The sequence below is a fragment of the Cottoperca gobio genome, chromosome 12, assembly GCF_900634415.1.
Source record: "Cottoperca gobio chromosome 12, fCotGob3.1, whole genome shotgun sequence".
In the NCBI taxonomy this organism is placed as follows: Eukaryota; Metazoa; Chordata; class Actinopteri; order Perciformes; family Bovichtidae; genus Cottoperca; species Cottoperca gobio.
The window spans coordinates 16,426,215-16,451,954 of record NC_041366.1 but is presented as its reverse complement, the minus strand read 5'-3'; the positions used below and the strand labels follow the sequence as shown (position 1 = coordinate 16,451,954).

Sequence of the window (25,740 nt, the reverse complement as noted above, 5' to 3'; positions counted from 1 at the left end):
CACTCTCAGAGACCGTTAAAAAGTTTGGAGTTTTGCTAATCATGACTACAGGTGGCTTGTATATTAGTAAAGGTTCACTGGTTTTTTCCCAAGGTACATTGTGAGACTGAGCTCGCAGCCAAGCTGTCCAGTCCATTGTAGACTCGAGAAGGAGCTCTTTATATATGATCGGTTTGGTGAAGGGGCATTGGACTCTCGACAATAAGCCTCCCTTCATGTGGGATTAGGCAGATGGTCTGGAGAGCGTTTAAGTTCAACTGACAGTCGGGTGAAACCCCGCCGTTTTGTATGGACTGCTTGTCTTTTTAATACGGTAATCAGAATGCGGCTGTGACTGGCTAACAATCTCTAAGTTTGAAGCGCCGTTAAGAAAAGAAGTGTACGTTCCCTTCCACTGAGGGAGGGTGGTTTTTGTGTGTTTTTAAAAAAGTATCACTGTATCAATCTTTTTCTCTTCTGTCAAATCTTTCCCAATTAAATGGGTCAAATATTTCTTTACAAAAGATGCACTGTGGTGTGTTCCCTCAACTCCTGCACATCACAAAATGTGATGCAAGGATGGTACGTTGTTTTTTAAGTGTAGGTTCTAACTGTGTACCAGCATCATGATGATATGGGTGGATGGTTTCATATGTTGTCCAGTATCTGCTCCGCCGTGGTTGAATCCGTGCTTCAGTCCTGTCGTGCAGTTTTATGTTTTTAGGGATAGGGACCAAAGCCTTGTGGGAGCATCCCCATAATGGCCAAACTGCATAGTGAGTGATGAAGCCCATTCTTTATAAGCCATGATGGATCAACCACTAAATGGGAAAGGCATCTGCAATAACAACACTAGAGTATAACGTGTAGGACGAAGTGGACATGCAGTGTTGCCTTGCCTACACTTCTTTTATATCGTGGAGCACCATAATGTAACTCGCAAAGCTGTCACAAAAATTGAAAAGACGGACAACTAGCGCGTGTGGTGGTAAGTGGTTTTTGTGATCTAGGGCGTGAAGGACAAAAGAATGTTCACGTTACAGTAATTGGGAATGTCTCGACAGCTGAACAAACACAACCTTGGAATTTCAAACGCGATAGTTTGTGATTCAAAAAGCAGAGATACCGGGGACTTCTGCATATACATACAAGAGGCGTCATAACTTTTATATGTGGTAGTTGTGTTCTCGTCTCTGGCTCCTTCCAGAGATGCCCAGGCCTCTTCCTCCTTTGTATTTTTTATTCTCTTGTGTTAAAGTGCGAGGATGTACTCGAGGGCCATAAGAGGGACAGGACGGGACAATCATGCGTACCTAACAGTCTTATTGAGGGAATCGGTATTTGACATGTCACATACAATTCCTCCATTACCCTTCCACTCTAACCCCTACGTCCACAAAACCCTGCTCCCACATGTTATCAGGTTGGCCTTTTGGCTTCTGGGGGTGTTTAACTGTGAAGACTCTGCTATTACAGTGTGTTTTGTCCTGCTGGGTACACTTGTCCTAGAAGTGTAACCATGGTATTTAAACTGATTTCCTGTCTGGATAAATATTTAGATGTCTCCCCATTACCAGGTTGTCGTCCGTCCGTCCCCCCCCCCTCTGGGTTAAATCCAACGAGTAGTGTTGGAACTCGAAGACTTCAGAGGGGCGGCTCTCTGCTGCATTTGAATTGAAGCCACTGACGATGGGTGAGATTGACAAACGATATACGAAGTCTGTTAGAGAACGGGCCAGTGGCTCGGGGCTTCTTGGCCCCCGGTAGTCGCATGCCTTGTTGACCCCCGCGGCTGTATTTAGAGCGCTGTGGGATGAAGTTCATTTGGCCGAGTGCCCACACTTTCGTTTTCACCAATTTACAGGTCCCGTGGGGATGTCTTGATTTACGATACACTCCCTCCCCCTACTCCACCACCACACCACCACCACTCCCCCCCACCCCCCCCGTCCTCCTTCAGGACCTCTTGCCTTTCGCTTTTGTTCTCACTCGGTTTCATTCGGCGCCGCTCTCTCCTACACTCACTTTGCTGTGTACTTAGAAATATCTTCTCTCTCTTTCAGCTCCTTTGACAGAGTAATGGCCGAGTACAGGCTTCGGCCTGAGAGGCAGACACACTGGCCCCCGCCCTGACCTTGCCTTTTTTTAAGTGCTGCAGATCGGTGTGGTCCATTGACCCGCCTTTGACTTGACCAAATGGAAGTTTTTAGGCAAAAGGTTTATATGAGTTGGAGAAATAGCGAGAGGCAAGAAAGAGGAGGGGGGGGGGGGCGAAAGTAGGAAAGAGAGTAGAGGGTAGTGTGTTAAGCCAAAACAGAATGGAGATAAATCTACTGTGCACCGAACAAGAACAGATGAAGAGCTGGCACACGGGGGGCCGTCGTTCAGCAGCGACAGCGTGGCCTTTTTTGCTCCACTCACCTCCCTGAAGGAGGGCACGCCTTCCTCTGCACCCGATGTATCTGACTTCAACACAGGTCTGTCTCTCTACACAACCGTAATTAATTAACACATTGCCTCTGGGTTTCTTTTACGTATGCCGTATCATTATTAGCTTTGCACTATTTTTAGTTTTTGACTGAAGAAATTTGGTGGAAGGTTTCTCATGATGCTTAACTTGTCTACACGTACTCATCTTACACTTGCTCTCATTGAGAGAGGTTTCTTTTTTTTTTTCCATATGCTGTCCCATTCATCATTTCAGCAGATGGGCGTTTACAAGTAAACTCATAGCTTTTCCCCCGTTTATTGCAGCTGTTGATTTCAAGATGAGCCGTTTATGGGCTTGCATTCCTGATCCTGCCGTTAACTGTGCATCGCTGCAGAGTTTTCTCTTTAGTTCTCCTTTATATACCCACTCTGCAAACCTGCTCTGAAACAACGAGTTTTATTTTTTCTTCGTGATTAAATCTTTTCATATGCAGTAATTTATTTTATTGAGGGGTGGCGCTGTGTTAACAGTGATGTGGATGACCTTTAAGATCCTCCCTCATAACTTCTTTCATTTTCAGCGTACAGTTTTCCTCACACACTGCACCTTTCATTTATTTTTCCTAAATAAATGCCGTACCTAGTGCGACTTACCACAAACAATTGGAAGATTTTAGTTTTTAAGTATTAACATTGATGCAGTAGAGCAGAGATAATCACTCCTTATTATTGTGCACATTCTTCCTGCACCGACTTTTATCCAGAAGTGCCGCTCGTGCCATTGACATTCGGTCAGAGACTTTTGAATGTGATATGCTAGAGCAGCTAACTGTAGAGATGAGGAGGGGGGCTACATAGTGCTCTCCTAATCTCTCTCTCACTCCCACCCAAGAATTTATTTCATTTTGTCGTCGTTGTAGTTTCTGACTGTCGGATAGTCACTACCAAAGGCAATATGTATCTTTACTTCTGCCGGTTTGCAAGAAATGTCATTAACCAAGTAAGTGGTTGCAAAACCACAGACATCTCATTAGCAGAGAAAGAAGCATAAAGAAGACAGCCATTTTTCCTGATTAGTAATGAAAAACGTGGACATATTTCAACTTGAACAAAAGAAGACCAATACAAAAGTTGACTATTGTACATCATAACTTGTAAGTATTATTAGTAAGAACTTTGTGATTAGGATTGACCATTTGACCATGAGAAACAACTTTATAACAAAATTCCTCTCCGACGCCCTGAAGGGAGAGCTGACTGCAGAATCGGGTATCAGAAATGCACAAAAGGAGACGTTCTAGTTCTGTAGTCTATAAATTTAGTTCATCTTCATTTCTGCTTTGTGAAGAAACTGAACAATAAATCAAAGCCATGAGGTTAGTATAGCTTGTATCAGCAAGGTACTTCATTCATAAGCTTTAGGGAGAGCTTAATGAGTAGCAGGAAGGGACATATCAATACACACTATATGCGTGTTACCTTGCTTTATTGCAGTACACGAGGGGAAGTGGGTAATATAAAGACACTGGTGTGGCATTAACGTGGGATCTCTACTGATGCATGTTGTAGTAAAACAGAACGCAGCTTCTTTCTGGGATCTCCTCTCTGAACTAAACTTTACACAAAGTATATCATAATGTTGTAGGCAGGCTGTCATGACATTTGCTTTCGTGCATCCTACACACCTTGTTTACAGAATATCTGTGTCATTTCCTTTTTTCACGTCATGGGGTTGTTTAATCATCTAAGACTCCAGGCAGTCTCCTTCTGAGATGTCACAACTACCGTGTAAGAATAGTTGATGGAGCAGGAATATGGTTTCTCTCTGTTCTCTGTCGGTGCAGCTGCGCTCTAGTTTTGAAGGTGGCACTCTACTGTAGCCGAGGGTCCGTCTGAACTAGCTGCAAACTCATTTAACTGGGAAATAGTTGATGCGCAGGAAAGTAGTGAAGCCTCCTGCAGCTGTGCTCTAGTTTTACAGGTGTAGATGTACTGGAACTGGGAGTTCTAGCCTAATAAGATGTGAAACTCATATCTTGGAATTTAGCGCATGTGCATACATTATGTGTCCAATATACAGCACTTTACATAAAAATCAACTGTCAGCGTATTTGTGATTTTTAAAAATGAATAATATTGTACCTATACCACAACTTGAAAAACGTGAGTATGCCCTAGAGTGACACAGTGCTTCATATCTGAACGTGTTTAGTTTTATTATTGGCCTGAGAAGAAGATGAATCCATAAAACGTGTACAGTCGAGGCAGCGCTCTGACTTTGATGGGTTGCATTAAGCCATTTCTTGGATTTCATAAGGTTAAATAAAGACATTGAGAAACATTCTGCACTGCAGAGGAGGAACCCTTTTATGAGTTAGACATTCAGTGCATCATTAAGGTGCATTTTGTGATGGTTGTCCATATAAATACAGTATTGTGTGTGTGTATAACGTACAATATTTTGTATGTGACCCACAAGGTGAAAACAATGAATTAGGGCAGAGATTGTAATTGGAAGTTATTTACATGTTTGAACCATTTCATACATTTTAACAGAGGACTGTGTGCCCTTCAATCTTTTATAAGAATTTCACAGTAATTGCTTTGGCATTTTATTCTCTTTTTTTTAAAAGAAAAACCTTTCCCCATCTCATGTTTCTGTAGATTTTATGACTCGGACTGGCAGCAGGGTTTTTTGGCAGAGGATATTTAATGAAACTTTATACATGGGAGTTCTTCTTGGATGAAGATAAAAGGTCTCTGCATCAGGCGCAGCAGTGACAGGTATTCCTTGCGAATACGTGACGGGACAGCGTGTGTTTTCCAGCTGTTGCACATAAATCACTGGAGGCTTTCTTGTTGTTTTTTGTTTTAGGGATCTTGTAAGTTTTGATGGATTTGCTGTGCGAGTCAAAAAGCGGAGCATTCTTGTCTTTGTTGTCTGCCTTTTATACCGTAGCTCTCCTGAGCCAGATTTTGTTGCATCAGAGTTATTTGCTAGAAGGTCTAAGTGTTTGTATTTAGTGCCGGAGATATGTCTGGTCTGCCTGCACTAAAGCCTGATTGTGATGATTCATCCATTTCAGATGAAAAACACCTGGAATTACTAGTCGGTCAATTATGTGCGTTACCTGTTCATCCTACAGTTTTAATAACCGTGTCTGTCACTCACTGTTTTTAGCAAACATTTCACTCTCTTTATAAATAGTACAGCGTTGTTTTGGGATTTTCCCCAACTTTTAATTTCAGTTCCATCCGTATCATCTCCTCCTGCTTCGTCATGTGTAACTTCTCACATCGTTAACCCACCAAGTAAATAAAAATGAATGGAGAAATCATAAAAAGAAACGTCCACCTTATTGCGTTTTGACTGGCATATTAATATTTTAACGAGTGTTTGTGGAGTCGCAGCTGCGGGTTCACTGAGTATTTCACCGTGGCTTTTGAACGAGGCTCGGCCGGTCAGAGCCGGAGAGCAGAGCTACCTGTTTTATAACTGAAGTAATGAAGACATTTATTGGATTGATGGACTCAGTGGAGCGAATCGTAGCAGAACAACCGTCAGTAACTCTTAACTCTCCCTTGAATAGACGGGTCTAAGAGAGTAAAACGTAGAGACTCCAACAGTGAAAAGAATAAACACAGACAGACAGACAGATGCACTTACACACTTAATGGGCCACACAGGCAAAATATAGGTAACGTCTGCAGGTCTCCCGCTGAGTTTGACTTCCTGTGTCTGAGAGGTCAGTGATGCTGGAGAGCAGTAATTATTGGATAAAAAGGGCCGCTGATCAACCAGCCAAGATTTAATGAGAACTTAACAGACCTGTGGCAACAATAACTTCTGGTTAAATGACTTTAGCGTGAGCATTTATCTATTTGCAACCTGAAATCAATTTCTGCTCCACAATATATCGCTCTGTATTTAATTATTGTGCCACATGTCCCGTTTCCTACACTCATTCATCAAAACCACATCTTTCTTTAACAAACTATGGTTATCTCCTAACACAGGGTGGGGTAGTAATTGTTATTCCCTAAAGCGGCTATAATCAATAATGTTTATATAACACACATGACTTACTTTATTAACAGTGGATAGTCTATATCATGGTATACAAGCTGGTCCACTGTGTTATCTATTATTATTTTATGGAGAAAGCCAATCTGACACGAGGAGTAATTAATTAAACAGCCGAGGCTGAGGGAACAATGAGTCCCACCATTAGTCATTACACACACATTACACACACCCGTATAACTGTCACATAAACTCCAAACTAACGTGAATATTCACAGAGGTAAATGTCTGGTTTCTGGGCGTCCACATTAGGATTTATTTTCTGCAGTTTGTGCAGGCTGGTCAGACAACTTGTGTAGATGCCATTAACTGAATTGTGGTATTTGCTCGCAGCCTGAGAAAAAAACACCAAATTTGATTTTAATTTGGAGCTTTAATGTTGGACACAGAATCAGAAACGTTCCCACTGGACCGGCTGGGCTGCTGCTTACCAACCTGAGCCTCCTGCCTGTCGCTTCCTCAAGTGTGTGTGTTGTGGTGTGTGGTGTGTGTGTTGTGATGTGGGTGGTGTGTGTGTGTGTGTGTGTGTGTGTGTATTGGTGTGTGGTGTGTGGCTTTTTTGGTTTGAGAACAAAAGATAAGTAGGTTGTGTCATTACCACTGTTCCTTCCCAAAAAATGACCTCACATCGTTGTTAACGAGGATAATAACAATGCGGAAGAACACCCCCCCCCCCCCACCCAAAAAAAAAAAAAAGGTTGGGTTTCTTTTTCCCCCCCCCGTTGGGTTGGGCCAGGCTCCCGTACTCTTTGCTTGGTAAATATTACTCCCGTCTGTGGTTGGGTTTTCTGCAGCAAACAAACAGGCCCCCAGAGAGGATGTCAGGATGGAAAGGTGGACTGTGGCTTAGACACAGAGGGGAGGAATATTAGTGGTTTTGTGGCTTACCATTTGGAGGGACTACACAGGCCCTTGTCTTGTCTTTTTTTAAATAATACACAGCCCAAAAGGCACATATCTTTGAAGTCTATCTCCCCCACACCCCAATTCATGTGATGTCATCTCCTGGTTCATTGGAATCAGCCACAATGTGCATGACAAAAAAGATCTAAAGAAGCTTTTAATCCCAAGACACTGCAGCTGAGCAGATTCTCTAGCGGACCGACCACATCAAACAAACTCCTTCGCTCCCTCATTCCTCCAATCGTGGGCATGTCTGCCCCGTCTTTATACCCCCTTTAAAGCACTTCATCTGGGGCATCAGGTTTCTACTTCCTGGTTGTCACAAGTTATGGCTCATTAAGGAGCAGTCTTTCTATCAGCAGGAAGGAAACTGACTCCCCTCAGATCCTGGTTATGTGTTTGGGTCCTTTAATGCTGATGCTGTCACCCAACGCACATCTTGTCCGCGTTAACGTTAACCAGATAGAGGGCACTCTAATGACTGTCAGGTGCTGCGCTGTGGCCGCTGATGTCCGAGTTGTTAATCTAGTGAAAAGCCACTCTTTGAATGTGCACAGGGTTAACCTGCAGCTGTGGTGTTGTAATCCTGTTTTATAGAAACTCTCTTTATCGGTGAAGAACATTAAACTACAACAAATGACTCAGCAGTTACAGTAACTTGGTGAAGTTACCAAATAGAGAGTAGATGTTTCTAGTTTCTCTAATACTCAGATCATATACCTCAGTAGGGTTCCGACTAAAGATAGTTTCATTGTCGTTCTTTCAGATAATTGATTGGTCCATAAAATGTCAGACAAACAGTCTAACAAAAGTACAAAGCATCACGTGCACCTGCAGACGCTCACTGAGTGCAGATATATGAGAGGTTAATATCTAATCTCTGGACCGGTCAATGAGAAGGCTTACATGCATGCTGTCTATCTGAACCACAGCATCTCTAACCTGCAGGAAGTCTCAACGGTAAGGTCGTTGAGAGGTTGACTCTGGGAAAAGCTGATGCTGATGCTCTTCTATTTAAAGCAGAGAACACTTGGCCTTCAGTGTCACACAGATGATGTATCATCGTGGACAGAGCTGAGGAGGAGATGGTGATCCTCTATAATGCTGCCACTTGCCACATTTTATAGCAGCTCAGCTCCATCATCCAGACCTGTCCGTGGGGACATATGTATGTACCGGCTTCACGGCGGGCAGAGATGCTTGATACATATAAAGCAAAACCCCGTGTTGTGTGCAGCTGAGCTCAGGAGTGATGCTGGCAAATGTGCAGTTACATGTTAAAAATGATTAATATCAAATATGAATTAAATGTGTACCGTGAAGTCTTAAACCAGGCAACATTTCAAAGATTAGGAATGTAAAAAACATCTTTTTGTTGGACATCATAAACAATGTTGTGAAACATTCATTCTGTACCATACAGAAGTGCTCTGTCGGGGAGATTGCATCTGATCAGGCTGCTCTTTGTTCTCCACAGGGAGCCATCTTCTTACCTGGAAACAAAGTCACAGAGCATCCAACCAGCGGCGATGAAGGGGGGAAATATCTCTTCGAGGTCATTCCAGGTAGGAAAAGATTAAAGCAGTTGAAATCACTTTTTTTTTATGTTACTGAGGACAGAATGAAGATCGCAATGTTGACCGAAGCGGGAGGGAAAAACATTTGGTTTTGCTCACTCTGCAGCAAATACATTAGAAAATCATCCAGGGAAGAATTTAGCCATTTCCTGGTTCTCTACAGGTTTTACATGTCGCAGAGTTAACCCTTTATGTGCCTTCTGTTTGTTGGGACTTTCGTGTATGAAGAGTTATAAAAGATGGACTTTGATGTATATACAATGTTATTGTGTTTAGTTCAGAAGTCTGGCTCACAAGACTAAACCGCTGACCACACACACACACTCACACTCCCACACAAAGACTCACATGAACAGACGCCAGGAGACGATATGGAAACATGTGGAGTACAACACAAAGGAGCAGTAGGGTTATTTTTCCCAGGCGGAGCGATGCCAGGAATGTGAGTCTATGGAATAGATATTTCAAACGCACATGCACACTGTGGAATAGAGACAGCTGGTAAGAGATACAGTAGCATCTACAGTTAACATAGCAGGAAGCACCGGACATGTGCAAGAACTACTTGCTTTTTATTTATCTTTATCTTTTCCCCTGGTGTGTATCCACTACAGTTTTGTCTCAGAGGAAACCACATTTCTTTCACGTGATTTGTGGCTCCCATTGGACACGGCACAAAACAGCGTGACCCGGCAGATAATGGCGCCGATAACGTTTGTCAATGACCCTCGCTGGTTTTTTTTTAATAGTCTCCACATCAGATGAGGATTAACAGTTCCCTGCAGAGATCATTTTCATGCACTGTCATGGTTGGAAGTGGTTGTATTACAGAGAAACAATACAATAGTTTTAGTTTCCACGTGCTCGTGAGCCACGGTAGAAGACGTTCTGATGTATCGGCACATGCTAAAGAGCAGCACTTCGATGTCTAAAAGCCTTAGATATGAGGGTAGTTTGATGCTATTTTTGATGCTATTTGATCATCTCGCAGTGAAGGGATCGGGTGTCGCTCAAAGACAGTTTGGACAGGACATGTATACATGATGATGCACACATTGACTGCTGTGAGCGTTCAGACCTGCATCATCTCAGTCATGGCACATGCACTCTATCTCCATAATAATATGATTGGCACCTTCCATATGGATCTCTCCTCTAAATTAGTTTGTATGGCAGTGCTTGTCTGGATGAAGCTGTGTTGCACAAAGAAGTATAAAAAAAAAGCTGTCATGAAAAGAGCAAAAAGGAAGTTTCAAAACAAAAACTTAGTATTTCACTTCTCTTTTTTTATACCCATGAAAATGACCTAAATATACAAATTATATTTTTAGAATGTTATTTTATGCTGTTGACGAAACCATTGTAGCTACAGAGCCGAGGTTTATAAGAGGAGCTAAGGAAGCGATTCCACAGCCAACATTACTTAGAAATGCACGAGCTGGACAGACGGTGTAACGCTGCAGAGGATCGGTGACGTTCAGAACACACAGCATCAGTGTTACACCTCTGCTCTGAACCATGAAGGGAAATGGTCAAGGTACCGCCGAATGTCACGACTGATCTGTGCCAAGTTGCCAGATGACATCAGTCATATTCCCATGCAATTTGCCTTTCGTCATAATACTTAAATGACAGTATAGTGACCAATTAGTCCCATGCCTCACTGACTCATTGTGCAAGAGTGTGCTGTAGCATATGAAGCAAACATGTCATGTGGTTACATACAAACATTTTATGTTTCCAAGTATGTGGTGTATTGACAGCGTTTTTCAATTTCTCTTGACTATGAGACTTAGTGTTTCTGTTTTCCAGTCTCCATCTATTTCTGGGGGAAAAAACCTCACAGGAGGGGGACATTTGAAATCTAGGGACTTAGTTTTCTGGACCTGCAACAGCAGTAATAACATAACTTCCAGCTGCCATATTCGACTCAACGCTTCTTCTTCTTTCTATCTTTGTCATCTATGCGGGATAAGGAGGTTTTTATGAAACAGTTTGTGGTGTTTGTTGTGGCAGTGATGGGGGGGGGGGGGGGGGGAATGCAATTTCAACCTTGTTAAGCAGCTCTCCCCTTTTTGGTGTCGGTACTACATGAGTTTGAGGCCACGGGGATAATGAAAGTGCTACTATTTTATACAGTTGCTATAAAACGTATGATGTAGCACCACATGATGCATTTTTCACATAGTTCGCAGTAGCTTCACTTCAGTGTATTGTGCAATGCAGGGAGAAGAGATTGAAGTACAAAACAGTTATTGAAAGGAAGTCTGTATGCTAACAGATTAATACACATAATGTCCATTAGAAGGATGTCAACAAAGTGCACTTACTGTTTTTGTTGTCCCTAATATATTTTGAATTTAAGAGGTACAATAACATATCACTTACCATAAGGGAATAAATACCCACAGATATTTTCTTACTTGCTTTTATCCTAAACATCTTCGTGGTGCGTTCAAGTTCAATATTTATGGGCCATTCCCTATAGAGACTTCACCTTCAGATCTCTGTACTTTTAAACTAAGGTCATAATTGACTGATGCTTTCATTGTTTTATATGTAACATGTAAAATGCTGTTGAATAATATACACACGGAGGATTTAGACTTTTTTATTCACAAAAACAGAAACCTTAGTTAGAGGTAGAAAACTTGTCGTACATTTTTTATAATAAGCAAACAATGTTTTCTGGGTCCTTTCATTAAGTGACACTATGTAACTTTTGTAAAAAAGCCTGGCTTTGTCCAAAGATAACAAAATCCAGCATCTTTCTTTTTTATAAAGCTTACTAATTATTCCAAGTGCTGTTCTTAGTATTATTGTGTAGTTCCAGTACACAAGGTTTATTCACTCGTGTGATTTATCGGGTTTACGCACATGTTGGCTACGAGGGCCTTGAGGGTTGTTGAAGCAAAACAAGTTCTCAACAGACTTAAATTCTTTTAAAAATACCAAAAATACTGTTTTCGCCATTCTGCAACGTCCACCGCTACGCCCTCATACTGATGGGAAAACAAGAACATGGCTTGTTATGGGACAGCAAATAAAGAGGTCTTAGAGAAGCAGAGAGAGCAAATGGAAGAAAAACACAACACATATATTCCACTGGTCTAAATGAGGCCGTGCAGTTTGAACACAACACGTAGACAGTCTCTGGCAGACAGACAGACGGGATGTAATGGGGGGGGGGGGGGTTCAAGCAAGGGAAATAGGGTGGAAGTCAGAGTTGTACAGAGATGTCCGTTGTCCTGGTAGGGTGTTGGTGAGGTCTGAACACGAGCCGGGTACAGCGACTCTGCCAGGGACCTGAATAGCACCATCATGACATCCACGTGAGATTCTGCTCCTGTTTTAACTCACAACTCTGCAACTCTTTGTAGCTTCTCTGGACACTTCTGCTCGACACTTTGTGCCTTGAAAATATCTCCGCCGCTTTTAGTCACCTGTGTTGTGCATGCTCTGCGCACATCTGGATGATGGGCGATGAACCTGCAGGCTGGCGGACAATATTTAGACTGGGATCATGGTTATGTCTTTATTGTTTTTAACTGTCTGACACACACAGGTACAGACACAATGAGGCTTTTGTGTTGTTCGCCCACACCACGACTTGGCACCGGTGACGTTCTTCCATCACACTGATGCGTTCCAACATGTGCAAGCACACATGGGCCTGAGCTAAAGGGAAGAGGAATAACAACAAGACTGCCTGGATACAGCCTGTCAGAATGTCTGTTTATGGTATTAAACGTTTATTTTTGCAGATTATCTACGCAGGATATTTGTTTTGCTATGCTCGAGGATTACATTATGGCAGAAGACATTTTCCGTGCTTTTTGGATTCACCTGCAAACTTTTCTAAATTCTGGTACTTCGCTTAAGGGATCACAGAAAAAGCGGCTTCTTAAGAGTACCTTGTGTACGCAGGCAGCAGCACTGACGAAATGAAAGCTGGATTTCTCTCAGTCCATATATCTGGAATAGATATCGGCACATCCTGCTGCTCAGGATCAGCGTGCAGTCATATCTGATCTTTGTGAATCCTCCAAAGAATGTCAGGTGGGAGCTGAACACAGCTTTGTGATATAACGTAACTGAGCGCCGGGGATCTGGGTAATGAGACGGCGACACGGTGATCAAGCAGAGCCTGCCTTTAGCAAATGAGGTTATTTACCTTTTTTTTTTTTTTTAAGCTGCAGCTGCAACCTGTAGCTAAATGTCACTCCCCGTGGTTCAACTGTGATTAATCATCCCATTCCTATAAAACAAACATCAACACAGGAAACACTCCCCGCTGTGTTTTTTGATGGAGAAGCAGTGTGCAAGCTCCTCTATCCCCAAACTCTAATAAAGGCTTTGGCTTGTTCAGTATGTCACTCTATCTGTGCCCCGGGCTCAGTCTTTGGTAGCCCGGTTAGAGTGGCAGGTCAGGCCGCAGCTCACAGTCACCGCTGCTGAATTATGGGAATATTTCCCACAACCCCCAGAGGCTACCATCCCTTCATTCATGAGAGGACCATGGGAACACGCTGCCATGAGCAGGTGGACAGCCTCAAGCATGAATGCTGTTTACAGGGCTAAGCCTGAGTTTATGATACATACCTGAAGAGGGTTTCTCTTCTACCGGGGTCAAATATTATGTTTGGCTTCAGCTTATTGTACAAAGTAAAGTAATATCTTGGCATTTCCTCATTTGGTATATGGTTGATGTAGTGCTGTGGTGAAGTGAGGATGAAGCAAAGCCTCAGAGCCCCCGTCTAAATAAAGGTGATAGTGCCCTCATGTGGTTTTCTATGTTATTGCAGTAATGGGTAAAATCCTCTAATCCAGTCCTGTCTATGTTGATCTTTTATGTATTGAATACAATTGTATACAAAAGTGCATATATTGTCAAATATGGAAGCAATGCACACATTTATTTTGATGAATTCTGCAATATTTTAGTCGTTGTGCTGAGTTAATGTCTATAAACAGTAATGACTAAAGTGCAGAATTTGCTTAAGTATTGATTTAACTAATTAATATGCAACATGTAAATGTAACATTTACTCTAATTTTAGTGTAACATGAGTTTACAATTGTTTTGTAGAACATTATTTAAATTGCCTGTATTATACATTGTTGGTATTGTGGTGGGAAAATTGAATAATAAACTATATTTTAATGTATTAAACTGTCACTTAGCAATGAGTGAGCAATCTGCTGAAGAAGACTGCGAGATGCAGTTGAGAGCTCTGGAAACGGCTACTTAGTGACCTTGAGTTAATATTTATATTTTGTCATAATTACTTTGTCACACCTTTTTCTTTTTTCTTGCAGTTTGTATCCTGTTTTTAATATTCCTTTGCCACCAGCACAAATATCATGATAACATTTAATAAGTTGCATATGTAAATCAGTTTTTCATTAATAAATGTGTTTGATTTAGAGCATCTGTGATTAATGTCCCCTCCGTATCATGACGTACTTGCCTGATTGGTAGCCAAAGGGAGTCACCTTGATGACCTCTGCAGTGACTTATGAGTGTCATGTGTCACTGAGGTGTTAAGGTCTTATTTACACTGCGTGATTTAGTTATGATTATCACAATGTAATTATGAGTGTGTGGGCAAGGCAGACTGAGTAAATCAGACGCAGACACGCACAGAAGGGGTGTTTAAAAATGTTTAAAGTTATCGTTATTCTAGTTAATTTCCAGTTTAGGAATGTGCTTTATCAGCATTACATTCTAATCTTACGTAAACCTATATCGTCAGACTTCTAATTAAAAAGTAATGACTGAATGAAATTGGAGGGTGAAGACAGATGTGCAATTATAAGACCACAGACCACTGTACTGTTCAGTATGGGGAGGTTGCTTATAAGCTGGCATATAGGCCATAGGCACCTAAAGTTGATGATGGAAGAGTTAATAAAATAATAATAAAAAAGGCCCAGCAGAGGGGCTTTAATAACCCAAACAATTATTCCACTTGTTCGTGTATGGTACTAAATATGGCACGCTGAGAATATTACTCTCTATAGGCATCAGTGTCCGAGGTTAAGGAAGCCCCAGTACAGTAATTGAGAAAGCATAATTATCTGTAGTGCTGACATGTCGGTGTCAGGATGTATGCAGGTAGTTTCAAACGGGCCCCCCCATGTCACATTAGTCCTGGATAACTTCGGGTTTCAGTGACCACTGGTGCAGCTTTACTGTAATCATGTTCATTTCAGAATGATTGTAATCAATGTGCATCCTCTCAGGGTATCTGTGGCTCTACCGTGCACACGGTATGATGGTGTTTATGGAGCGCCTGAAAGACCTTAGACTATTTTAAGTTTCACAACAGGCAAAGCTTAATTTGCAGTTCTATTTCAAGGCATGCTCCAAAGAGAAGCAACTGGTTTGTAAATAAAAAGCTATCGAACTCCAAGGAGCAAAAGGAGAAATCCCCACTCGGCTATAATAAATGAAAAAGCTTCAGTGTCGTAGCTAGAATACATATTAATCCATACACACGTTTGATCAAATGAATCCTTCACACAGGATATAAACGAGAAGCGGCTGACTGTTTCCGACTCCATGTTTTTGATGTATTGATTCAATTAGCAGTTGGATGTATAGTGCCCACGCAGCTTCTAATGCATCATACATCCAGGAGGAGTAAAGTATCGGCATCAAGGCATGCATTAAGAAGCAACGCAGTGGGATTTATGGATATTATTGTGGTAAAAATGACAATCCCGAAGAAGCACGAGTGACTAGATTTGTGTTTTTGCTTATGAAAGCGACGACTATCACGTGTACGTCCTCCACTAGTCTGTCACTTCAGAGCGTCTGTTCTTTCTCTCGCAAGAATCTGCTTTGAGATGTGACATTTTCAAAAAGGTCAGAAACTGAACTTCTCTTTCCTGTCTCTCTTCCTCTGTGTGTGTGTGTGTGTGTGTAGACATGTTTATGCACATCCATGTTTTCCCAGCATGGGTAAAAAGTCATTAAACTGCTGTCTGTGACACAGCAGCATATGGCCTCCTGGAGGAGTTGTGGCCTGACAATCTGCTGCTGTTGACATTTCTCATATGGGGCCTCTGAGATTCACATCCCGTCTTGTTGTTGTTCTCTTGATATCGGAATTTATGAGCCCAAGCACTCGGCGTTACGGAGGGGCAGCATGAAGTCAACACAGAAGTTTTTCAAATGGAATTAGGTAATGATATCAGCCAGTTTTATGTTTCCTAACATTGTAAACCCACAAGCATGTCCATGTTTTCACTTGTCCAGTTATACAGCTATACTATAACATGGATTGGCACAACATTTTGTACAGACATTCATGGTTCTAAGGCCATGAATTCTAATGATTTGTTTATTTAACTCCACCAAGAGGTTGCCATTTGTGGTTTTGTGTAAAATGTCCCCCTTGGTAATCCCTTAACTTTTCATCTATCGCTCCCGTCAGCTCAGAATTCAAAATGTGTCCAGTTCTTTGGTTTATGATTATTTCCATGCCAGCAAAGCTGCTGCTGCTGCCGAGACGCTAAAGCAGAAGCTTGTGTTAGGAGCCGATAATAGAGCCAATGGAAGATGATTGTTTTGTACATGCTCCTTATCAAGTTCTGGGAAATCATTCCGTGTCCCAGAAGGCAGGACGTTGCTCAGTGTGCCTTTTGCAGAAGCAGGGAAATGCAATCATCTGGGGAAATAGTTGGAAGGTGTAAGAAGCAGTTTGGGAAAGAAAACCCAGAGAACATTTCCTTGGCAGAGGTTGCTGAGGGAACGCATTGATGTCAAGGCAGCGGGCATAGATGAAATCTGTGTGGATAATGTTGGAGTGCCGTGATTGAAAAGACTCTTCGGTGTTACATATATTTTTTTTTAGCAGCAGCAGTTCCGCTGCACTGGTGGAACATTTCGGGGATTGTGTCTTTAAACAGTCGACTCAAACTCCCTTCCTCTGAAAGCCTGTGACGAGATGCTGGAAAGGAAACTGGCTGACTGTCAAATAAATTTAAAAGTAACAATGCAGACTCCTGTTGGTTCTCAAAGCGGAGGCAACATCTTTTTTTACACTCTCAGAGACCGTTAAAAGGTTTGGAGTTTTGCTAATCATGACTACATGTGGCTTTGTAGATTAGTAAAAGGTCACTGAGTTTTCCCAAGGTATCATTGTGAGACTGAGCTGCAGCAGCAAGCTGTCCAGTCATTGTAGACTCAGAGAGGAGCTCTTTATAATGATCGGGTTTGTGAAAGGGGGCATTGGACTCTCTGACAAGGAAGCCTCCCTTCAGTGTGGGATTAGGGCAGAAGGTCTGGAGAGCGTTAAGTTCACTGACAGTCGGGTGAAAACCGCCGTTTGTAGGAAATCTTGTCTTTTTACGGTAATCAGATGCTGGCTGTGACGGCTAACATCTCTAAGTTTGAAGCAGCGGTTAAGAAAAGAGGTGTACTGTCACTTCCAGCTGAGGGAGGGGGGTTTTTGTGTTTTTAAAAGTATCACTGTATCAATCTTTTCATCTCTGCAAATCATTTCCCAATTAAAATGTAAAATATTTCTTTACAAAAAGATGCACTGTGTGTGTTCCCTCACTCCTGCACATGCACAAAATGTGAATGCATAGGATGTGACGTTGTTTTAAGTGCGAGGTTCTAACTGTGTACCAGCACATGATTATGGTGGATGGTTTCATATGTTGTCAGTATCTTCCTCCGCAGTGTTGATCAGTGCTTACAGTCTCTGCGTGCAGTTTATGTATTTTAGGGATGGGACCAAAGGCTTGTGGGAGCATCCCCATAATGGCTCAAACTGCATAGTGAGTGATGAAGCCCATTCTTTATAAAGCCATGATTGATCAACCACTAAATGGGAAAAGGCAGCTGCAATAACAACACGAGAGGATAACGTGTAGGACGAGTGGACATGCAGTGTTGCCTGCTACACTTCTTTTTATATCGTGGAGCACAATATGTACTCGCAAAGCTGTCACAAAATGAAAAGATGACAAACTAGCAGCGTGTGGTGGTAAGTGGTTTTGTATCTGAGCTGTGAAGGACAAAAGAAATGTCACGTAAAGTATTGGGAATGTCGAAGCAGTTGAACAAAACACAACCTTGGAATTTCAAACGTCGATAGTTGCTGATTCAAAAAGCAGGAGACCGGGGACTTCTGCATATACATACAAGAGGCGTCATAACTTTTATATGTGGTAGTTGTTGTCTCGTCTCTGCTCCTGTCAGAGATGCCCAGGCCTTCTTCCTCCTTTGTGAGTTTTTTATTCCTGTGTGTTAAGAGTGAGAGGAAATGTACTGAGGCCATAGAGAGGGACAGGACGGGACGATCAGATGCTTACATAACAGTCTTATTGAGGGGATCGGTATTTGACATGTCACATAGCAATGTCCTCCATTACCCTTCCACTCTAACCCCTCGTCCACAAACCCTGCTCCCACATGTATCAGGTTGGCACATTTTGGCTTCCTGTGAAGACTCTGCTATTACAGTGTGTTTGTCTGCTGGGGACACTTGTCTAGAATGTTCAGACCAATGGTATGTAAACTGATTTCTGTCTGGATAAATATTTAGATGTCTCCCCATTACCCGTTTGTCGTCGTCGTCGTCCCCCCCCCCCTCTGGGTTAAATCCAACAGGTAGTGTTGGAACTCGAAACTTCAAAGGGGCGCTCTCTGCCATTTGATGGAAGCCACTGACGATGGGTGAGATTGACAAACGATAAGAAGGCTGTTAGAGAGACGCCAGTGTCTCGGGGCTTCTTGGCCACCGGTAGCAGCAGCCTTGTTGACCCCGCGCGGCTGTATTTATAGAGCGCTGTGGATGAGTCATTTGGCCGAGTGCCCACACTTCGTTCACCAGATTTACAGGTCCACTTTGGGGAGGGCTTCTTGATTTACGATACACCCCTCCCCCTACTCCACCACCACCACCAGCTCCCTCCCCACCCCGCTCCCTTCCTTCAGAGACCATCTTGCCTTTCGGCTTGTTGTCTCACTCGGTTTCATTCGGCCGCTCTCTCCTACACTCACTTTGCTGTGTGACTTAGAAATATGCTTCCTCTGCTTTCAGCTCCTTTTGACAGAAGTATATGCAGAGGGAAGGCTTCCTGAGAGGCAGACACACTGGCCCCCGCCTGACCTTGCCTTTTTTAAGTGCTGCAGATCGGTGTGTCACATTGACCTGCCTTTGACTTGACAAAATGAAGTTTTAGGCAAAAGAGTTATATGAGGTGGAGAAAAGCGAGAGGCAAAAGAAAGAGGGGGGGGGGGGGCGAAGAGTAGGAAAGAGAGTAGAGGGGAGTGTGTTTAAGCAGAAACAGAAGGAGATAAATCTATCTGTGGCACCGAACAAGAACAGATGAAGAGCTGGCACGGGGGGGCCGGCGGTCAGCAGCGACAGCGTGGCTTTTGCTCCCTCAACCTCCAGCTGAGAAGGGGGCACGCCTTCCTCTGCACCCGATGGATCTTGACTCCAACACAGGTCTGTCTCTCTACACAACCGTAATGAATATTAACACATATGCATCTGGTTTCTTTACGATGGCCGTAATATTATTAGACTTTGCACTATTTTTAGTTTTGACTGAATAAATTGGTGGAAGAGTTTCTCAGATAGCTTAACTTGTCTTAAACGTACTCATACTTACACTCTGCTCTCATTGAGAGAGGTTTTTTTTTCCATATGCTGTCCATTCATCATTTCAGCAGATGGGCGTTTTACAAGTAACAGCTCATAGCTTCCGTTTATTGCAGCTGTGATTTCAGATGAGCCGTTTGTGGGGCTTGCATTCCTGATTCCTGCCGTTAATGTGACATCGCTGCAGGTTTCTCTTTATTTCTCCTTTATATACCAACATCTGCAAACCTGCTCTGAAAACAACGGAGTTATTATTTTTCATAAAGTGCATCTTTTCATATGCAGTAATGTTATTTTATTGAGGGGTGGCGCTGTGTTAACAGGATGGGGATGACCGTTAAGATCCTCCTTCATACTTTCTTTCATTTTCAATACGTTACATTTTCTACACACTGCACTTTCATTTATTTTTCCTAAATAAATATGCCGTTACCTAGTGCGACTTACAACCACAGAACAATTGGAAAAGATTTTAGTTTTAAGTATTAACATTGATGCAGTAGAAGCAGAGATATCATACCTTATTGATTGTGCACATTCTTCCTGGCACCGACTTTATCCAGAATGCAGCTCGGCCATTGACAGTTCGGTCAGAGATTTGAATGTGATATGCTAGTAGCAGCTAATGTAGAGATGAGGAGGGGGGCTACATATGTCTGCTAATCTCTCTCACTCCACACCCCAAGATTTATTTCATTTTGTCGTCGTTGTAGTTTCTTGACTGTCGGATGAGTAAATACAAAAGCAGGCAATATGTATCTTTACTTGCTGCCAAGGTTTAGCAAAGAAAATGTCATTAACCAAGTAATGTGTTTGCAAAAACCACAGACATCTCATTAGCAGAGTAAAGAGAGCATAAAGAGAACAGCCAATGTTTTACTGATTATGAATGAAGAAAACGTGACATATTTCAACTTTAACAAAAGGAAGACTCAATACAAAGTTGAGCTATGTACATTAATAACTTGTAAGTATTAGTAGTAAGAAGCTTGTGATGTAGGATTGAACCATTTGAACCATGAGAATACAACTTGTATAACAAAATAAGCTTTTAAACCATATATGTAGCTTAAATGCCACCCAGGTGTGCTTGTACTAAATATGTAGCGTTAAAGGAAAAAGGAAGGATAATCATACTAAGCAAAAAAGCATTCTCAGCTGGGTCAAGTTTCCCTTTGCTTGGCTGCTTGAGGCAGATAACAGAGCACGCTCCTGAATTCATGGCTCCCTGCCTGCCTGTAAATCCATCCTGGGAAAAACATTCTCATGCAAAAATCTGAAGCAACAGATGGGAGAAAGAAGAAATACTGTGCATGTAGAATGTCGGAGCCTGTGAAATGAGATTTCAAGAGCTGTTGCTGGAGTGAGGAGGAAGAGAGGAGAGGAAGAGAGGTGTTTTATACGTTTTTGAACACCGTTTTTTAAAATATGTTAAACTAAGCATTTCATTTTTCAGTATGAATACTGCATCCGTCACAAGTTCTCCTCAGCAATCTGCTCAACTCTCCTGTAGTTAAAGCCTGACTTAAGTTGTGTAACATCCACATATGGATCACAGCGTAAAACCAGTCAAGCGTTGAGAGGAAGCATATCAGACAAATCTGCTGGTTGAATTCTACACATCCTTCCCTCATTGGTTCCAGCTTCTAAAATGTGACGCTTTTCCTTGTCTACATGATAACAGTGCATCACTGGGGTTTAAAATGCTGCAAACACTACTGATAATCCATGCAGCACTGCACAGAAACTGATTTTGTGTTTTTAGAACCAGTGAATGTAGTTAAAGTGGCAATAGAAAACTTTCAACCGCCCTAAATGAGCGCATGGCGTCATCTGACGACTTTTAGATACCTTTCGAGCTAGTGCTGCTAGCTAGTTTCGTTGGATAAGAGTTTAAATCACTGCAGAGGACAACCTGCATTTAGTTTCCCACGGCTCTGTGCCATAAATCAAGCCTTTATTTTGCCGGGAGATTGTACCGGGTGGCAGACCGAATGGCATAGTTAAAGTGAGGCTTATAGCGATCTAAAAGCAGATGGTGTCATTATTCTGCAGCCATTACATTGAGCAGTCAACATTTACCTCCCATAGTCATAATCTAAAGCAAAACAAACTTGTCTGTTTCAGTGACAGCTTTATTTATGCGTCATAACACGGGTCTGAGAGAACTGACCGAACAACATCAGCAACAGTTCAATAATGCAGACTCAAACACAAAGAGCCAACCTCATCGTCAGCATTTCTCTGTCTCTACACTTAGATCACCAGCAGTCTTTTTCTTTGACCCAGCTTGCCTGCACTCCCCCCCCCCCCCCCCCCCCCCCTGCACTGCTCAGGCCGGCAGTGCTTTGGCCAGCTTTGTCAGAGTAAACAACGAGGATGTGGAGCGGCTACACAGACAGGACTGCTGCGATGGCCAAAATGAAAACACGCTTATCTTGCCGAAGCTGATAGATGATGTCTATTGGCTGTCTAAATAATTGTGCGGCGAGTCAACAGGAGGTTATGTGGTGCATGCCTCAGTCCCACAGATATGTGTGCAGAAACACCACATTAAAAATAACTGACGGACAGATACAAGCATGAGTTTATTACACGGCGACGCGGACGCTTTGGCTATTTCTGCACCAAACATGTTGTCGTTCATATTCCACCTCATCAGTCACTAAGTAGAAATATGAAGTGGTGGGAGAGGCTCATGCAGGGTGATGATTGATGGATGTATCTCTGCTTTCTATCAACAATAATGTTCCCATCTGACAGGCCCTTCAATCTCCTAAAGCAATCAAGCAAATGAACATGTTGATTAATGCTTCTATGACACATAACCAGAGTGAGTTCATTTTGAAATGACTAAAGGTAATTTTTCTTGAGACTCAGTTGTCATAACGCCCCGTACCCCCCTCCCCTTCACCAACCTTGTTCTCTTTGGTTCTCATAGGTAAAGACGGAATAAGTAAGTAGTCACAAAAAAACAAACCAGAAGTCAGGTTTCCTGTCTGGAACGTTCAAAGGGCTTTCCCAGAGGACAGGCTGACTCAACCTACCAATTTTGGCTGTAGGGAGTGCAGGTGTGCATCTGCCCTGGAGCCCTCATCAACGTTGAAAGGTGATATGAGAAGGTATTAGTGAGCAGAGCAACCGGCACTTTGTCAAGTCCACTCCTTGTTTCATTCTCTGGCCCGGATAAAGGGAGGTACAGTCCCTTTGCAGAGGCCCAGGAAGTTTGTCTCTGTCTATTTATATTACAGCTTCTAAGATGAGAGCTGTAATACCTAAAACAAAGCGATAGAAAAATCTACTTAAATCCCCCCCTTTTCACAGTTGTCGTACAAAAATAATTAGCAGTTGTGTGTGTGTGTGTGTGTGTGTGTGTGGCTTAGCACTGACAACATCCTGTATTGAAACCAAAACAAATTGGACAAACATCGTGTGGAGATCATTCGTTTTGGGTCAGAGTACACACCAAGTAGGAATTCCTGGCATGCATGACACGCAGATTTACAGTCTCTCGGCCATGAGTATATACACTTGTCCAATTGGTGATCTGTCATAGTGAGATATGTTTACATAACCATAAGGATGCCTACATGCTTTACACAGACACACAACATCACATGCATATTATAGAGAACACACACATACACACACAGTACATGGTGTTTGTTTAAAGTGCATCTGGCTGTACATGAAACATGAATGCTCTGACGGTATGGCGATGACACCAGGCTAAATATGCATTAAAAACTAGTGGCAGGTTATTTTCCAGAAGCTTCGTCTGAAGTTTGAGTCAGTTTTAGTTTCAGCCTCCCAGCGTTGCGTGCAAGTGTTCAAGTGACAACAGCTGCCATCCCTCACCAAAACTCAACACACTAACATTTTAATGGGATATTAAAACCCCAGTCAGTAGTCACTGAAGCTGTCAGTGGTCTTAAAGGTTGACTTGTAAGGATTTTAGTATTTTAACAAACCTCAAAGTCTTGTCGTGCCTTGTTAATCTCACGTTATACTGCAAGTCACCACAGAAATAGATCGGTTGAGCAGAATGTTTGTGGTTTCATGCCAATGGCCGAGAGCTTCTATAAATGTCACTTTAGATTTATATTTACAACACTTGAAAACCAAGTTAAAGGCTCATTCCATTTTTCTCACTATTCTTTACTACAAATCACACATACTTTACTCGTTACAGCCATTTTCCAAAGCAAACATAGTTTATTGTAGGTCGATTTATTCATATTTCCTGCCCTGAAGGCTGCCAATGGTTTCCATTTCAGTGGAGTATGAACACCAACTTTAGGAAACTAAACTGCTTTAAGATATAACATAGAATCCCTAATCGTAAAAGTTATGTGCTGTACTTGTTCTGGTCAGAGTGACATTGGAAAAAGAAGAAGGTAGCATTAGAAAATGTAGTAAATGTAGTGAAACGTACACAAACAAGTGGGATCCTTCGAAATCGCACCAGCGGACACTAGATCTCACTTTTCCATCTGTATCAGTCTCTAGTCTTTATAATTATCACGCTGACTTATGTTTCAACACAAGCTCTAGATTTTAAGTCAAGTCTGAGCCGTGTTTCCTAAAGTTGAAATTGATTCCCCTTACATAATACTATATTTGCAGCGGCCTTGGCAGGACACACAGACACAGCTCTTAATTTAGTTGGCATGAAATCAGAGCAGACACACTTGGCTTTTTGGCAGCCCTGTGACCTCCCTGAACGGACTGACCCACTGCTTCCTCCGACTGTCCTCATGACAACTTATTCAAACTCTGTTCGCTCAACAGAAAGGTATCATGTTTGCCTTTTCAGCACCAAAGAATACAGAGAAGTTACAGTTGATGTGGCCATTATTCTCCTTTTTTTTGGGTGCCATGATTACCTTCTTCCCTATGGGCGCCTGTAGAGGGACAGTAGAGCCAAACAACCCTTGACCCCTTTGACCTCCCTCCCCCCTCCTATTCACGTTGTTAGTCATTCAGCATCAGATGGCAATGGATAGCCATTGTAACTCTATGGAGTCTGAGTTCTCCATCTGACAATGTCTTTGGGCAGGCTAATGTTGTGGTGTCTGCCTTCAGATACATCGATACCTTGCTGGTCGTAAGGTGGAACGTCATTAGATACATGGGAAGATATAGCCGCAGAGAGAGATATTAATATTATATATGGCAGTAATAATGTTGTATGTACGCTCTCACTCCTACATGCAAAAAGTCAATATTATGACATTATTATGAGTTTGTGGTTGAAGATGTTAACAAAGCATTGCGGTGTGAATGGGACATACCATGTTTGCTTATGAGGTCATGCCCTGTGTCACACCAGTGGCCTTTTTAAACCCAAGCCTTCAGAGAGATCTGCCTATTGTTCCCATTACAGTGCTTAAGAGAAGTGTGTGTGTGTGTGTTGTGTGTTGTGTGTACTCCCCAACCCCCTCTTCAAACCTCACCTCCCTCCCCTCCTTCCCTTTCTCTTTCACACCCTCTCAGCTGTGCTCACTCACTCATTCTCATTCTGAGCCAGGCCAAATAAACTGGCAAAGCAGCTCCTCAGTCAGGAACTCCCGTCCTCAAGTTAACCCAGGTGGCCGGGACTTTGCAACCCACTCAGGGGGCTTCTTTGTTGGATTGCCAGAGATATGGAGATAGTTCAACAGGCGATGCATAGTTTCCCACAGTACGGATTATGTGATTTACTATCCTCACATCAAGGTAACAATAATAAGTGTTATTTGACTTGTTTGAGCCTGATCATAGCCTTTTATCTCTCAACTGCCATACAATAGATGCACTTTTTCTAAACACACACTGACGTCTTTACTACAGAATTCTTTGTTGCAACAGCTGCACTTTGCGGAGGGATTAGATCATCTGGAGGTGATATCACTCCTGAAGGAAACAGACTTTGTAAACCAAAGATGAAAAGGGGAATGGCGGTAGTTTTTGTTTAATCCTCGTCATCATTCCGCAAGAATGAACAAACATTTGTGCATTGTCGCTCGGTGAGTGACTTCCTGCTCTGTTGGAGGTATTTATGATGCGTGGACTTCTGAGAAGACTATCATTAGACACAATATTGAATCTCAACTTGCCCCTGCTTGCATGCAAACAAGAAGACTCTTGCAGACAAGAG

The 25,740-nt window shown here is 42.4% G+C and overlaps 1 protein-coding gene across 6 annotated transcripts in view; it reads left to right on the top strand.

Moving 5' to 3' along the window:
• arhgap24 (Rho GTPase activating protein 24) overlaps positions 1–25,740 on the top strand; it is an 89,757-nt gene that overhangs the window by 47,186 nt on the left and 16,831 nt on the right. The window contains exon 1 of one of the 6 annotated variants that reach the window (XM_029444512.1): positions 8,875–8,961. The exons of 4 other annotated variants lie outside the window; for them this stretch is intronic. Coding sequence is in view for 1 of the 2 variants with exons in the window: in XM_029444510.1 (XP_029300370.1) it covers positions 19,424–19,445 (22 nt within the window). In the remaining variant the exon portion in view is untranslated. Of the gene's footprint in view, positions 1–8,874; positions 8,962–19,300; positions 19,446–25,740 lie in introns of those variants that run through there. One more of the 6 variants, XM_029444510.1, reaches the window with a different exon arrangement.